General features: G+C 45.6%; 1 protein-coding gene across 2 annotated transcripts in view; it reads right to left on the bottom strand.

Annotated features, from left to right (window-relative positions):
* The window catches only part of LOC311046047 (glypican-5-like), a 237,043-nt gene that overhangs the window by 114,871 nt on the left and 104,982 nt on the right, over positions 1 to 17,190 (bottom strand). Inside the window, exons 5-6 of one of the 2 annotated variants that reach the window (XM_084058148.1) lie at positions 16,058 to 16,117; positions 13,560 to 13,682 (exon numbers count right to left, since the gene is read on the bottom strand). In XM_084058148.1, the coding sequence (XP_083914274.1) occupies positions 13,560 to 13,682; positions 16,058 to 16,117 (183 nt within the window). The remainder of the gene's footprint in view (positions 1 to 13,559; positions 13,683 to 16,057; positions 16,118 to 17,190) is intronic. The other variant, XM_084058149.1, reaches the window with a different exon arrangement.

The raw sequence follows: 17,190 nt of genomic DNA, 5'->3' as shown, positions 1-17,190 counted from the left end.
TTACACAGATGCGTTCCCGGTCTCAATGGGTTAAAACATTCCCCATCTCACTGAAACGTTTTAATTACATTAGCCCTCGAAAACCTCCCGCTCGGCCACAGCTTGGCCCGCAACACGGCAACAAGGGGGGCAATAAAATCTGTCTCACGATATCCATTCCATTAATGTGCTGACAGGAGGGCTGCGCACGAGTCTGAAAACTGGATGGAGTGGAAAAGGGGGAAAAAAGTCCACATAAACACAATGCGTTGGAGGAGAAAAAAAAAAGAGAAAGCACGCCGCAAAGGAAAGTTGGTGTAGGCTCTTATGCGACACATATAAACGCGCTAAACTGAGAGACATAAAGCACTCCCACGCTGACACGTAAATGTACGGAAATGCCTACTAAGGGTAACCCCTCCGCCCCTACGCATGTACGCGCAACACGCTAATGCTACGCTAGGCCTCATTTATTCTTCCTCGTGCGGTGGTGTTTGCGCTCCGAACGTGTATAGCAGATCTGCAAGCTCGCGACGCGTTGCAGCCGCGACATGGTTGTGGTCTTGCATGTCGGTTGTTCAGCGCACGACACGGGCGTATGACGAAGTGAAGCAGCGGTGCAAAGTAACTGAGTACATTTACGCAAGTACTGTGCTTCAGTACAAATTTGAGGATTTTTTACTTTGAGGGGGAGTATTTTAAATTTTCAGTACTTTTACTGCTACTCCACTACATCTCAGAGGCAATTGCTCCACCATAATTATTTGACAACTTTAGTTACTAGTTATTTTTTATATTTAGATTATTATTAGGCCTGCAAAACATACATTTAATACCCACTTCAGCCCTATATATATTTAGGCCTTTGGAAAATAGCCGATCTACAAGCTCACAATGCGTCGCGATGCGACGCATTGTGAGCTTGTAGATCGGCTATTTTCAAAAGATTTTTATACATTGGAAAACTTGTGAAATGGGACATTCTGCATGGTACTTCAAGTACATTTTGATACCAATTACTTTTGTATTTTTACTCAAGTCCATTTTTAATACGGGACTTCAACTTGTAACAGAGGATTTCTACATTGCAGCATTGATACTTTTACTCAAGTAAAATCGTGTGAGTACTTCTTCCACCACTGAAGCAGAGCTCGGAGGGCTTTGCTGTACTCTCGCCCACGGCTGCAGACATCCATGTGATGCATACGCTACTCCAGCCTATATAGCTGCCTCAGCATCTCTGCAGACAGGGGACACAGCCCACGCACTGTTGTTGCAATATGAGCACTGTTGTTACCAGCGCTGGAAAGTAACTAAAGTACATGTACTCAAGTACAGTACTTAAGTACAATTTTGAGGATTTTTTTTACTTTACTGGAGTATTTCCATTTTTCTATACTTTTACTTCTACTCCACTACATCTCAGAGACAAATATTGTACTTTTACTCCACTACAATTATTTGAAAACTTGAGTTAGTTACTTTGTAGGTTTTGATTATTACTACAAAACATACATTAACCTCTTCAGCCCTATGTAAACGTTGGCTATTTGAAAATAGCAGATCTACAAGCTCACAACGCGTCGCATGGCGACGCGTTGTGAGCTTGTAGATCTGCTATTTTCAAAAGCCTTTTTACACATTTTAGACGGGACATTCTGCATAACTAGTACTTTTTACTTTTGGTACTTTAAAGAACATTTTGATGCCAATGCTTTTGTACTTTTACTCGAGTACATCTTGAATTCCGGACGTTTGCTTGTAACAGAGTATTTCTACATTGCAGTATTGATACTTTTACTTAAAGTAAACAACGTGGGTACTTTTTCTCCAACACTGGTTGTTACCCCTTTCTCTCTGTGTGTGTGTGTGTGTGTGTGTCTCTCTCTCTCTCTCTCACGCGCACACACACACACACACACACACACACACACACACACACACACACACACACGCACGCCCGCCCACATACAGAGTCAGGGAGTATATCTAACAGAGAGAGCACTCTGAGCGGGTCAGGCTGAGGTCCTCGGCAGCGGCCCAGGGTTATGGGAAAGGGATGGGCTGAGAGGAGGAGGAATGGAGGAGAGAGAGAGAGAGAGAGAGAGAGGGACACAGAGGAGGAATGGAAGAGAGAGAGAGAGAGAGAGAGAGACACAGAGGAGGAATGGAAGAGAGAGAGAGAGAGAGAGAGAGAGGGACACAGAGGCTCCAGGAACACACCAAAGACCAGAGGGTTTTACACACCGGGGTCAAAGAGCCAGACGCAGAGGTCAGGGCGGGTCGCGATTGTTGCATAATCGCCGTATCGCAGTGGTGGAAAAAGTACTCAAATGTTTTACTTAAGTAAAAGTATCAATACTGCAATGTAGAAGTACTCCGTTACAAGTAAAAGTCCGGAATTCAACATTTACTTCAGTAAAAGTACAAAAACATTGGTATCAAAATGTACTTAAAGTACCAAACGTAAAAGTACTAACATGTCTTCCCTGTGCACCTTTCTGTTTATGAAGCCTATAAAAGTGAAACAGTAATGTCGTTTTTTATTCATAATGCTCCGACGTTCAACCATAGAAACACCATTAAATCGTTAAACACAATCGTTTGAGCGACAACTAATCGTCCAGTTAAATTCATAATTGTGACAGCCCTACGGCCGAGGTACGAGGGGGGGGGGGGGGGGCAGAAGAAGAAGCCAAGAGCACACAGGCGAAAGACAAGGAGCCGTTTCCGCGGCTCACAGATGACCGTCAGACGATCAGGGTTTTTTGTATTTATTTCCCGGATGCCTGCCTGCCTGCCGTTCTCCTCGCTCGACCGCAATCTCGCGGTGCGGATTGGGAGTGTTGACTCAGTGGAGACAATGAGGATATGGAGGATCGGTTTTAAATTGCAAACAGAAGACGCTCCTGCAGAGGCTGAGCCTGACTTCTGCTGAACGCTGGTATGCAATACATTTTCCTGTCACCGCACGGGCCCCGGCCACACATGCTGCGCACGCACACACACACACACACACACAGGCGCACATACGCACGCACGCACACACACAAGCATGCAGAGTCTCGGATCAAGGAACATCCCACCTCTATATATCTCACTAAATTTATCATTCCTCCCACTGCACTCAAGCTGCCTAATCCAATCCCCTCATATTCTCTCTCTCTCTCTCTCTCTCTCTCTCTCTCTCTCTCTCTCTCTCTCTCTCTCTCTCTCTCTCTCTCTCTCTCTCTCTCTCTCTCTCTCTCTCTCTCTCTCTCTCTCTCTCTCTCTCTCTCTCTCTCTCTCCTCTCTCTCGTCTCTCTCTCTCTCTCTCTCTCTCTCTCTCTCTCTCTCTCTCTCTCTCTCTTCTCTCTCTCTCTCTCTCTCGACTCAAGAGAAGAGACCTTCGCAGAAAGAAAGATAGGAAGAAAGAAAGAAAGAAGGTTCAACATGATGTGAAAAAGGGAAAGTGAGCGTGGCTGGAGGCCTTTGCCCGGCGCAGTGCTCTCTCATGCCTCTCCCCGCGATGCCAGAATGGATTCCAGATGTCAAAATGATAAACAAATGGATTGTCATAACCTTATAAAAATGCGAGGCATTCAGGAGCACTCAACAGAGCCGTATTGTCTGTGCTCTGTCCCGTGCGAAGACAGCTTTAACTGAGTTATTCCTCCTAACGTTTCAGCGATCACAGTTATTGAACTAACACACCCAGGCTTCTAGATCAGCTATTTTCAGCAAAGACATTTGGTGAGGCCGATTCTACATGTCTCCTAAATCTCAACAGTATTCTGAAAAACGTATGTTTCTATGTCAGTGGTGCTCAATCCTTTTCATGTCAAGGACCCCCAAAATTATATGTATTTGGCTGCGTACCCCCATCAAAATATTTTGTTCCAGGGACCCCCAGAAGCAAAGATTTGAGTTAAAAATGTTCGCTTTAAAAATATACATATTCAAAGATTTCACACATTTTCACGATTTTCAAAAATAGCAGATCTACAAGCTCGTAGCGCGGCAACTCGGTGCCGCGCTACGAGCTTGTATATCTGCTATTTTTTAATAGCCCAAAGTGTAAAATAATGCTTTTTAGCTCAAATCTAAAAATGACACAGTTCCAGGTGTCAATGGGTTAAAGGGGAGGGGGGAAAGGGGGCGGACCAAGTAGGGGGACCCCGGCAGGGTTGCCAGATCATTCTGCTTATTATAATTTCCCCACGAGATTTTATTTGAAAATAGCCGATCTACAAGCTCACACGCTTGTAGATCGGCTATTTTCAAATAGCTGATGTATATGTTAAAGTGCTCACGTGGCCCATAGTCGCTTCTTTTGGGCTGGTTTTCCTAGACCTGGTTGCTTGTTTCTCTCACAGAATCTGGCAGCACTGGACTCCAGTCAACTAAGTAAGGGAATGAGGCTCCTAATATATAAGCAGTAGAAGTGGCTGGTGGTGTTGAACATCTACCGGCCACTGCTGGTAACTAGCAAGCAATGCATACAGTACTGTGTACGCACACGCACACGCACACGCACACACACACACACACACACACACACACACACACTAAACATCAATTCCTTGGCTGCTCATGATCATTAGACCAGCGGTTCTCAAACTATGTGTCACGGCCCAAAGTGGGGCCGCGGAAGGGTGCCGCTGGGGTCGCGCATTGGCAACCAAAAACAAATATTAAAAAAATAATCAAGGAAAAAATCTCTCATAATATGGGGTTGTGGTATAAAAAGTTTGAGAACCGCTACATTAGACCCTCTCAGATAAGATATACGATACAATACGATTTTTAGATTTGAGCTAAAAAGCATTATTTTACACTTTGGGCTATTCAAAAGTAGCAGATCTACAAGCTCATAGCGCGGCACCGAGTGCCGCGCTATGAGCTTGTAGATCTGCTATTTTTTTTAAATCGCGAAAATGTGTGCAAATCTTTGAATATATACATTTTTAAAGCAAACATTTTTAACTCAAATCTCTGGAACAACATATTTTGATGGGGGTCCGCGGCCAAATACATATCATTTTGGGGGTCCTTGACATGAAAAAGATTGAGCACCACTGATATAGAAACATACGCTTTTCAGAAAAAAACTGTTGAGATTTAGGAGACATGTAGAATCGGCTTCAGGTCTCAATGGGTTAAGATACATATTACAGGACCAAGAAAAACAAAGTATTGTAGATAAAGCACGATAAGAGAGACACTGCGTTCAACGTGACATCCGTCCACAGAGTGGAGGGGTTCCCAGGAGGAGCACTGTTGAACGGCCGCGATTGGAAGGTTCAGAGAGAGCAGAATATGAAATAGAAAACGAGACGAGAGGAGCCAAAATCACACCTCTGGCCCTATGGAGACGAAGGCATGGGGCCGTGAGGAATGAATCCTATCTCCGTCCTCAGACACACTATAACTGCAGACAGGGTCCTTAATGAGCTAACCAGCTTGTGACCTCTCTCTCTCTCTCTCCGCTATCTGGCAGCTCGCTTGGCAAAGGATGGTATTGTGTTTCTCCTTTCTCCTGCAAAAGCGTGTATTCTATGTATTATAATGTGAATCAACCCTGGCCCCAGAATGAGTCCCCCGACGTGCTTCTTCTAGTTTCACCCAAAAGCTTGATGGAGTGTCAGAGAAAATCTAGCTGTGGTCTTAAGCCATTCAGACCAGGAAAGCATCTGTGTCATTTTAAGATGTCTTTGGCTATTCAAAATATCCAAGAAATAATAAAATGACACAGATGTGTTCCCGGTCTTAAACTTAAACTTTTTTTCTTATTTCCTTATTTCCACACAACAGCTCTAAGGTGTATTAAAGACATAAAAATGTGTGGTATTCCCCTTTAATGGGTTAAGCAACGTGGTCATGTTCCACTGTTTATCTGCGGTGGTTTGGGGGCGATGCTTTTGCTGTTTCCACACAAAATCATCCCCGGGTCACACTTGGTATATACCGTAGGAGACACAGACTGGCACACACGCTGTATAAGTTTGGACGGAAGCAAACAAAAAGACATCTGCGTCTCGACACAACTCACTAATGTCTGCTACTCCGACGGGCGCATCCAAGAAGCTTATGTTGTCACAACACAATCTATATAGCCTGGAGCACATTTCAAAGCCCTGTGCGCATGCCCCCCCCCCCCCCCCCCTCTGTTGGGGTAGGCTTTGGAAATCTCAAGATAAGCCTCGCCAAAATAAGCGACAGCGGTAATTAAATCTCGCTCGGGAGCGAAGATGGATGCAGATGAGCCGATTATTACAAACAGCAGTTGTTGCAGCGCTGGGAAAATCCTGAGTGTTAATTTAACTTCATTTAACCCATTGAGACCTGAAGCCGATTCTACATGTCTCCTAAATCTCAACAGTATTCTTAAAAACGTATGTTTCTATATCAGTGGTGCTCCATCTTTTTCATGTCAAGGACCCCCAAAATTATACGTATTTGGCCGCGGACCCCCATCACAATATTTTGTTCCAGGGACCCCCAGAAGCAAAGATTTGAGTTAAAAATGTTCGCTTTAAAAATATATATATTCAAAGATTTGCACACATTTTCACAATTTTTCAAAAATAGCAGATCTACAAGCTCGTAGCGCGGCACTCGGTGCCGCGCTATGAGCTTGTAGATCTGCTATTTTTGAATAGCCCAAAGTGTAAAATAATGCTTTTTAGCTCAAATCTAAAAATGACACAGTTCCAGGTATCAATGGGTTAAGTGTGCCAAATGGAACAAAATGGACCTGCAAAGGACCATGTAGTTCCATTTGTATATACTCTCAGAGACAAAGGGTCCATTTGGTTCCATTGTATACTTAAATTCACATCGACATCGACGGCTACGCAATAGTGCGTCTCGCTAAATACATATTTCAGTCTGGCCCTGATCGTGCCTTTGTGTTTGAAGGTGTTCGTGAAGCATTTTGCACGCGTGATGCTGTAAATGTGGCGAGGCTGTTTGAACACATACCAACACACTTTCGGCGGCGCGGTACAACTGCTTGCCTCAACGCCTCGAGCGCCCCCCCCCCCCGCCTGTCATCAGACGCTGCATCAGAGGCGTAGGGGAATTTCAATACCCTGTTGTCTTTGATGTGCTTTGAAGTGTTATGGCATGAAAGTCTGTGCGCGCGTGTGTGTGTGTGTGTGTGTGTGTGTGTGTGTGTGTGTGTGTGTGTGTGTGTGTGTGTGCGCGCACGCATGTGCACACGTGTAAGTACAGTATGTATGCATGTACTGCATGTGTGTATGAGCGCATTCTAATACATGTGTGTGTCATGCATACACACACACACACACACACACACGCCGTATAGACTCTGTCTGACTCTGAACGAATATCCCTGCCAGCTGTTGGGCAGCATATGGAGAGTGTGTGTAGAGTGATATGGGAGAGTGTGTTCACGTGCGCGTGTATTATTATGTGCATGTGTGTGCTTTGTCCTGCTGCTTTCTGGGGAAAAACCCGCCAAGCCCCTCAGAGAGAGAGGCTTTGTCTGGCACATGGGAAGAACAAGTACCACCTGTGGTTTCTGAACACACCTGATGTCCGCCGTGACATTTATTAACTCCTCAATCGCTACGACTGTAGCCCACAGCCTCTCTCCTCTCCCCTCTCCTCTCCTCTCCTCTCCTCTGCAGTGTGATGATATCGCGCTATATTTTCAAATAGCCGAAATACATGAGCTTAAGTGGTTCATGTATGTTTGGTATAGTAACTAGTAACTCAAGTTTTCAAATAATTGTAGTGGAATAAAAGTACAATATTTTCCTCAGAGATGTAGTAGAGTAAAAGTACAATATTTTCCTCAGAGATGTAGTGGAGTAAAAGTACAATATTTTCCTCAGAGATGTAGTGGGTAGACGTGTGTTGGTTCTCAAACGTTTTCATGCCAAAGGACCCCCAGAATTATATGTATTTGGCCACGGACCCCCGTCTCAAAATATTCTGTTCCAGGGACCCCCATAAGCAAAGATTTGAGTTACAAATGTTGGCTTTAATACAGTATATATATATATATATATATATATTTAAAGATTTGCGCAAATGTTCATGATTTTTCAAAAACAGCAGATCTACAAGCTCATAGCGCGGCACTCGGATCTGCTGTTTTTGAATAGCCAAACGATTTGCGGCGCTACATTAACTCATTTAGCTGCGTGGGGAGGACCCCCTGGTATCCCGCCAAGGACCCCTGGGGGGTCCCCGGACCCCACTTTGAGAACCAACGCTTCTGCTGCTGTTCTCAGGCAACGTTCACAGGCATGCTGTGGGCTAGCAGCAGCAGTAGTAGCGGCAATGTCCAAAACCGAAGTCGTTTCCCATGCGAGCCTCATAGGAGGGTCTTTGTTTCCCGTCAAGGCTTTTTGGGGGTCCCCATGGCATGGCTAGTGCCCCACTACGCTAGCCTCCACAATGGGCCTTTATGCTGCCAAGAACCCCCTGCCCCCAATTCCTCCGCACTGCTTCCCTCATCAGGGGCACGGAGGGGCAAGAGCGGAGGCACCGTGGCACCAAGGGCGGCAGACCCCTTTCATGCCCTTGTTCCACTCTCTCTCTCTCTCTCTCTCTCTCTCTCTCTCTCTCTCTCTCTCTCTCTCTCTCTCTCTCTCTCTCTCTCCTCTCTTCTCTCTCTCTCTCTCTCTCCTCTCTCTCTCTCTCTCTCTCTCTCTCTCTCTCTCTCTCTCTCTCTCTCCTCTCTCTCTCTCTCTCTCTCAGTGGTGGAAGAAGTACTCAAATGTTTTACTTGAGTACAAGTATCAATACTGCAATGTAGAAATACTCATAAAAGTCTGGTATTCAGAATTTACTTTAGTAAAAGTACAAAAGTATTGGCATCAAAATGTACTTAAAAAACTAAAGTAGAACGTACTCATTATGCAGAATGTCCCATTTAAAAAAAATATTTGAGAATAGCAGATCTACAACGTATCGCATCGCGCTATATTTTCAAATAGCCAAAATATATACAGTATAGAGCTTAAGTGGTTAATGTATGTTTAGTAGTAAATAGTAACTCAAGTTTTCAAATAATTGTAGTGGAGTAAAAGAGTAGAGAGAAAAAAAGAGTAGAAGTACTGTAAAAGCACTGAAAATCGGAAATACTCCACTAAAGTAAAATACCTAAAAATTGTACTTCAGTACAGTACTTGAGTAAATGTACTTAGTTACTTTACACCACTGCACACACATACACACACACACGCACACGTGCACACGCACACACACACGTGCACACGCACATGCACACGCACGCACACGCACACATACACACACACACGCACGTCACGCACAAACACACAATGCATCTCTCCCGCAACACACATAGAGTGTTGGAGGTTAATGAAAAGACAGTGGTTGTACTGTACTCGGCCACATAAGGTCAGCGGGGTCATGTTTTTCTTATTCTATAGCTAAGAGCATACGACCACCTTTTAGCAAAGAGCTAGCCCCCCCCCCGGGGACTGTATAAAAACACAGTTTATAACCCATTAGCACTGTAGTTGAACTAAGGCATGCGTTACTCTTGGATGTGACGCTGCACACGTGCGTACACATGTGAGCGCGCGCGCACGCACACACACACACACACACACGCGTGCGCGAGAGAACTGCTTTAACCCATAAAGGCCGGGAACGCATCTGTGTGTAATTTTTTTATTTCTTTGGGCTATTCAAAAAATAGCAGATATACAAGCTTGTAGATCTGCTATTTTTTTTTTAAATCGTAAAAAAACGTGAAAATGTGTGCAAATCTTTGAATGTTTAATATACATTTTTAACTCCAATCTTTGCTTTCTGGGGGTCCCTGGAACACAATGTTTTGAGATGGTGGGGGTCCGCGGACAAATACATATAGTTTTGGGGGTCCTTGACATGAAAAAGTTTGAGACCACTGATATTATAGCAACATAAGTTTTTTAGTTTTTTAACTGTTAGGATTTAGAAGACATTTGTAGAATCCCCCAGAAGCAAAGATTTTAGTTAAAAATGTTCGCTTTAAAAAAACACGCATTCAAAGATTTGCACACATTTTCAATTTTTTTTTCAAAAATAGCAGATCTACAAGGCTCGTAGCGCGGCACTCGGTGCCGCGCTATGAGCTTGCATATCTGCTATTTTTTGAATAGCCCCGAAGAAATCTAAAAAAAATGACACAGATGCGTTCCCCGGTCTGAATGGGTTAAGAGCCTGGGCAGGGAATCCATGGCTTGTCGATACTTAGTGCTGATTTAATTTGTTTTAGTTGGTGGGTTTTATCCTGCTCCCTCTGTCCTCCCCTTTCATACTGTAACGTCCCTGTTGTTGGTGGATGGAACAAATACACTGACTGCACGCTCTATGTACCGACACACTGTCAAACACGCTGATGAATGGGTGGTCGGCTCTCTCTCTGTGGCTCAGACACACTGGCAAACACACTGCTGGAGGGAAGTCTGCAACAGGGCCAAGGGGAGAGGAGAGGAGAGGAGAGGAGGTTTTTAGACTATGGCAGGGGTCTTCAACAGGGGGTCCGGGACCCCTAGGGGGTCCTCAGAGTTACTACAGGGGGTCCGCCAAATCTATGTGTGATATGATTTTTTTTGTTACCTTAACCACTTGAACCCTAGCATCCCTTTTCTGAGGAGAACTTTTAGCCAAAAATAGCAGATCTACAAGCTCTCAACGCCTCGCGCTGCGAGGCGTTGAGAGCTTGTAGATCGGCTATTTTTTGGCAAAGAGGCTATAGGTGTAGAGGGAAAAAAGAGCAGACTAAGTAAAAAAAAAACTTTAATCTGAAACACAATTTTATACAATATAGAGTAGGGGGTCCCTGCTTCATCTCTCTCTCAGCTAGGGGGTCCTTGGCCTGAAAACGTTGAAGACCCCTGGACTATGGTATTGATCTGACAACTGGAAAAAAGTCAGCAATTGGAATGTATGGAAATTGGGTTCATGCTACAACTTCATGCAATAGAATGAAGTTTTATGACTATAGTACAGAGAGAAGAGGAGAGAGAAGAGAAGAGAAGAGAAGAGAAGAGAAGAGAAGAGAAGAGAAGAGAAGAGAAGAGAAGAGAAGAGAAGAGAAGAGAAGAGAAGAGAAGAGAAGAGAAGAGAAGAGAAGAGAAGAGAAGAGAAGGAGAAGGAGAAAGAGATCCAAAGTGAAACAATAGCAGAATGGTGAGAGCCATCCAACCCATTCATCAAACGCTGACAGAACCCTGCGTCAGCCAGTGAGGGGAAGAAAAAAAAAAACACAGAGTCTCCCAGTGAATCCGCCTGCCTCTGTTCACGTGCCTAATGTCTCCCCATGTATTACACATGTAACGCTAAATGTATGGCTTCATCCGGCATGATGAACGAGGGCCAGGCCATCTGACACACAATTAGGCAGCGTCGGATGCCGACGCCGCCAAGAATCGGAGGGTTGCCATGGCGATCGGAGCCAGTGTAGGGGCCTCTAGCTGGAGCGTAAGAGCCTGGAGTTGTCATAACTGTTGGGCCGAAGGTTCTAGAATGTTTAAGAAGCCAATTCCAGCAGAGGGATGGGTTTCAGACCGGCCTTGCTCGGGCCTCACGACGCCCTTGGATCTGTCTCCGGCCTTGACACTCACGTGCATTGTAATTTGCCAGACGCACAAACAATCACACATAATACAAAACGAGCAAACATACAGTACACGTGCACATGCACAAATGTCATGGGCATGTCATGTCATGTCTTCTCTCTCTCTCGCGCACGCGCACGCACGCACGCACGCACGCACGCACACACACACACACACACACACACACACACACACACACACACACACACACACACACACACACACACACACACACACACACACACACACACACACACACACACACACACACACAGAGATGCAGGGAGATGCAGGGAGATGCACTGACAAGCACACAGCTATAAACACTCCAAGGCTCCATACTTATAAATCAGCAGAAAATATGTACCTTGTAAATAATGGAAAGTTAAAGGGAAAATAATGGTGGGACTCCATTCTCTCTCTCTCTCTGTGTCTGCGTGCGTGCGTGCGTGCGTGCGTGCGTGCGTGTGTGGAGAGAAAGGGCAGAGAGTGCGAGGCAGGCAGGAAGAAGATTTGATTAAAGTGGACCAAAGTGCATCAAAAACTCTCTCTCTCTCTCTCAGTAAGACATTGAGAAACACACACAACTTTTTCTGCCTGCAATATGTTCTCCTGCTTTCCCTCAACGCAGAGGAGTTTAATGGCTTCCTCATTCCCATGTTGATTAACAACAGCCACACTGCCACATAGCCTGTGACACATACACGCACACGCACACACACACACGCACACACACACACGCACACACACACACGCACACGCACACAAAACCAAATTTTTCCTCAAATTCAATTCAGCTCAAAAGCCCACACAGTTCAAATTGAAACCGTATATCAGACCCGGGGTGTCATTAGCCTGACTGACTGCTGTTGATAGGATGCATGTACATTAACTCACGCACGCAACTGAGCCCACATTAAACAACGGCGCTGCCAGTGTGTATCCCATGTACCGAAACCCCCACCAGGCGCTATGTGATGAAATATCGTTGCCTAATCGTGCGTTGCAGGGGGTGGTGGTCTTGATTTGGAATGTTTTTTAAAAAGTTCTTCCAACGTCCACAACGTTCACATCTCTCTTTACATTCTATGTCCTTTTCAGCGCCGTTTAATAACAAGTGAAAATAACAGTGGGGTTTTCTTGCTCGTGCGAGTGAGTCTGTGGTCTGTGTGGTTCTATGATGCCGCACGTCAGGGCCAAATCGGGACCGACAGCCCCCGGAACAATCCGGTGACATCCGGTTTGACAAACAGGTTCTCTGCAGGTCCCCATTCCTTTCACAGGTATATATATATATATAGGGGAGGGGTCTTCAACAGGCGGTCCGGGACCCCTAGGGGGTCCTCAGAGTTACTAAAGAGGGGGCTGCCAAATCTTTGTGTGATAGGAACCTTTTTTTATATCAACCACTTGAACCCTAGCATCCCTATTCAGAGGGGAACATTCGCCGAAAATCGCAGATCTACAAGCTCACAACGCCTCGCAGGGCGAGGCGTTGTGAGCTTGTAGATCTGCTATTTTCGGCGAAGAGGTTTGGGTTAGTTTTCCAAGTATTGAGGGTTTAAGTGGTTAACTGCCTGAAAATACACATTAACATGAATCCAAAATAACGCTACACACTGACAGTACTGTCAAACCAGTCTATGAAGCTATCTATGAAAAAGTCTAATATGCGACACAATTTTATACAATATGTAGTGGGGGGGTCCTTGCTTCACCTCTCTCTTAGCTAGAGGGTCCTTGGCCTGAAAATAAAAACGTTGAAGACCCCAGTTTTAGTGTATATCTGCTGATGCACTTACCGTACAGCGGGTGGTCCCGATGTCTAAAACGTTATAGCTTCAAAGCAATACCTGTACCGATCGACTGACACGCTGCCTGTGGAAGGGTTCAAATTCACATTCCTTCACCCCCACACACACACTTCCCCTCCCCCCTCTGCCCTCCCACACACACACACACACACACACACAGTTACATCACGCTCCCCCTCACCTCTCCACCACGTCGTCTCCGCTCCAGCAGGTGGAGTCGTCCACCACGTTGTCCCCCTCGCACAGCATCTCCGGCAGGGCGGCGAAGAACGACTTGTACTGCTGCAGGTACTTGAGGAACTCCCTGAGATGAGGAGGACACAGACACACACACAGACACACACACACACACACACACACACATAGAGAGATCATTAGGAAATGACATGTCTCTGCTGTCGGGCAGAAACCAGCAGAAACTCCAAAATGCTCATTTTTCAGGAAGTGACAAAAACAAAACAAAAAGTGTTGTTAGGAGGTTTTGTTCATCATTGATAAGAACAGCTGAATGGACCTCCAAGCTCACAACGAGGTTGGAGGTCAAAAGGGGGTGGAGCCTGGAGTCAGCAAAACCAGCTAACTCCGCCCCCCTTTGGTGGAGTTAGCTGGTTTAGCAGAAAGTTTGAGGATCCAATGGAGTTAGCTGCTTTTGTCAGGAGCGCTTTTTAATACTTTTCATTGGTTCAATATTTTTTGTCACCAAAACACAGACGTAAGGGGTGTTCAATAGCACTGATTTATGGGGAAAAAACAACTTCAAAAGCGAAAAAATGTAGTTAGCTGGTTTCTGCCGGACAGCAACGAATACAGTGTTCAATGCATGATACAGATCAGACATTTCCACATTTTAGTTAGTAGCAGGGACGTGCACAGATAGACTCTAGGTGGTGCTAGAGCACCTGCCCTTCGCCCTCTTGACCAGAAGTGCCCTTTTGAAAAGGAGAAAAAAAAGTTGTTGTTTTTTCAGTTTACAGCAGGGGACTTCAACAGGGGGTCCGGGACCCCTAGGGGGTCCTCAGAGTTACTACAGGGGGTCTGCCAAATCTTTATGTGATATGATTTTTCTTTTTACCATAACCACTCGAAACCTAGCATCCCTTTTCTGAGGAGAACTTTAGCCAAAAATAGCCGATCTACAAGCTCACAACGCCTCGCGCTGCGAGGCGTTGTGAGCTTGTAGATCGGCTATTTTTGGCAAAGAGGTATAGGTGTAGAGGGGAAAAAAAGCAGACCAAGTAAACAAAAAAAATGTATAATTTACTTGAGCACCTGCCCCTCAAAATGTCTGTGCACGCCACTGGTTAGTAGAGTAGATGGGGACATTTAGTGGACAATTTGAGACGTAAAAAACACCCGACGCCGACGGTGACATCTATCCGAGGAAGCATGTCACCCACGGTCACGGCCGTGCATTCATAATAACTGCTAATGACGAGGGTGGTAATCGTGCGGCTTTGGAGCCGTGACCACTTCACTGAGCTAGCGAATAGTTCCGCCGTTAGGCCCGCGGGCGGTGACGCGTGGTTCACTAGGTCTAGCAAAACACATGTTGTTGATAGAGACGTTGTCATCTTGGCCCGAAACAATGGGAACGATATTCTGAAACGAAATGCTACGGCGTACAGCACACACACACACACACACACACACACACACACAGCAGGCCCACCCAGGAGAGTCACGGCTGCTCCGGTGGGAGAGGTCACATGCTGAGACTGCGGGGACCCCCATCAGTCAGAGCTGTCGTCGCACATTATGCGGTAAAAAGCCCACTGTGTCCTATAGGAGGACGGCGGAGCGAACGAGCGAGGAGTTCCGCTAAAGGGTTAAACCTGTACACATTAATCACGCGAACGCGTTCACACACCGCACGGCCATTAAAGACACACATCACAGATCTTACAGGTCAGCTATACACGGGACAGAGGAGACTGGAGGGAAAGCGAGAGAAAGAGAGAGAGAGAGAGAGAGAGACACACGCACGCACGCAGACACACACACACTCACACACACACACACACACACACACACACACACACACACACACACACACACACACACACACACACACACACACACACACACACACACACACACACACACACACACACACACACACACACTAACAGTGGTGGAAAGTAACTGAGTACTGTACTTAAGTACAATTTGAGGTATTTGTACTTTACTTGAGTATTTCCAATTTCCAATACTTTTACCTCTACTCCACTACATCTCAGAGGCAAATATTGTACTTTTACTCCACTACAATTATTTGACAACTTTAGTCACTAGTTACTTTTCAGATATAAATTATGATATTATGAAACATACATTAACCACTTTAGCCCTATTTTATACGTAGTCTATTTGAAAACAGCTGATCTACAAGCTCACAACGCGTCGCATCGCGACGCGTTGTGAGCTTGTAGATCGGCTGTTTTCAAACATTTTAGTACTTTTACTTTTGGTACTTTAAGTACATTTTGATACCAATACTTTTGTAATTTTACTCAAGTACATCTTGAATTACGGACCTTTACTTGCGGTATTGATACTTTTACTTAAAGTAAAATAATTTAGTACTTTTTACACCACTGACACACACACACACACACACACACACACACACACACACACACACAGATAGGTTACAGATAGGTCCCTTGGGTCCATGCTTACCTAGAGATCTTTCTCAGACTGCTAAGCTTATCGTTCTTGGAGGGTTTCAGGGGGAAGGAGCTGAGGATGATGGGAGTTGAAGTTCCAGGGGGGGGGGGGGGGGGAGATTGTCGCAAGCAAGGAGGATGCAAGGCAGTAAGGGGGGAGAGAGAGAGAGAGAGAGAGAGAGAGAGAGAGAGAGAGAGAGAGAGAGAGAGAGAGAGAGAGGACAATAGGGATGGCATGACAATACGAGCAGGGAGGAGGAGGGAGAAGAGACAAGTGAGTTGACCCTGGAAGAGACGGGGTGAATCATGCAACATGCAGAGAGACCAAAGACACCAAACCCCCCCCCCACCCCCACCACCACCGCCCCCTCGCACCAACAGTTACATCATAGTCAACAGATACAGTATGCAAAACTATGCAGTCTGTGAACGAGCGAACAAGAAAACAAGCAAATGTTTTCCATGTGCGTAGACAAGCTTTTTAAGGGGAAAAAAACAACATCTGACAAGGAGGAAGGATGAACAAAACGGCTGGGGAAAAAAAAGGGGACACAGAAAGGCTGTCTTTCCTCCGTTCTCCGACTCGTGTGCTTTTAATGTTCGTGTTTGTGATGTTATACGCTGGGCCGCGTCGTGCCCCGCGTTCGTGTGTTTGTTTTCAGAGGTGGACTACGTCGGGGGGGGGGGGGGGGGGGGGTGCGCTGCCGTCTCTCTCTTGAAGTGGCCACCGACCACACATGCGTTGCCCTCCTCCGGTTCGGGGTTTTTTGGCAACATAGCGGGCGTCCTGGGCCCGGCGCGCGAGGGCCTGGGTCTCGTCGTCGTTGCCATGAATTATGGCGGGAGTGCCAGAAGGCCAGTGGTGGAAAAAAAGTACTCACATTCTGTACTTAAGTAAAAGTAGCAATGTAGAAATACTCTGTTACAAGTAAAAGTCTGGAATTCAAAATTTACTTGAGTAAAAGTACAAAAGTAATTGGCATCGAAGTGTACTCGAAGTACCAAAAGTAAAAGTACTAAAATGTTTGAAAATAGCAGATCTACAAGCTCACAACGCGTCGCATCGCGATGCGTTGTGAGCTTGTATATCGGCTATTTTCAAACAGCCTATGTGTACAATAGGGCTAAAGTGGTTACTGTGTGTTT

The sequence above is a fragment of the Gymnoscopelus microlampas genome (genome assembly GCF_963454915.1).
Source record: "Gymnoscopelus microlampas genome assembly, chromosome: 5".
Lineage (NCBI taxonomy): Eukaryota > Metazoa > Chordata > Actinopteri > Myctophiformes > Myctophidae > Gymnoscopelus > Gymnoscopelus microlampas.
Note: the sequence above shows the minus strand (reverse complement) of the source record. Positions and strands in the feature narration are given on the sequence as shown.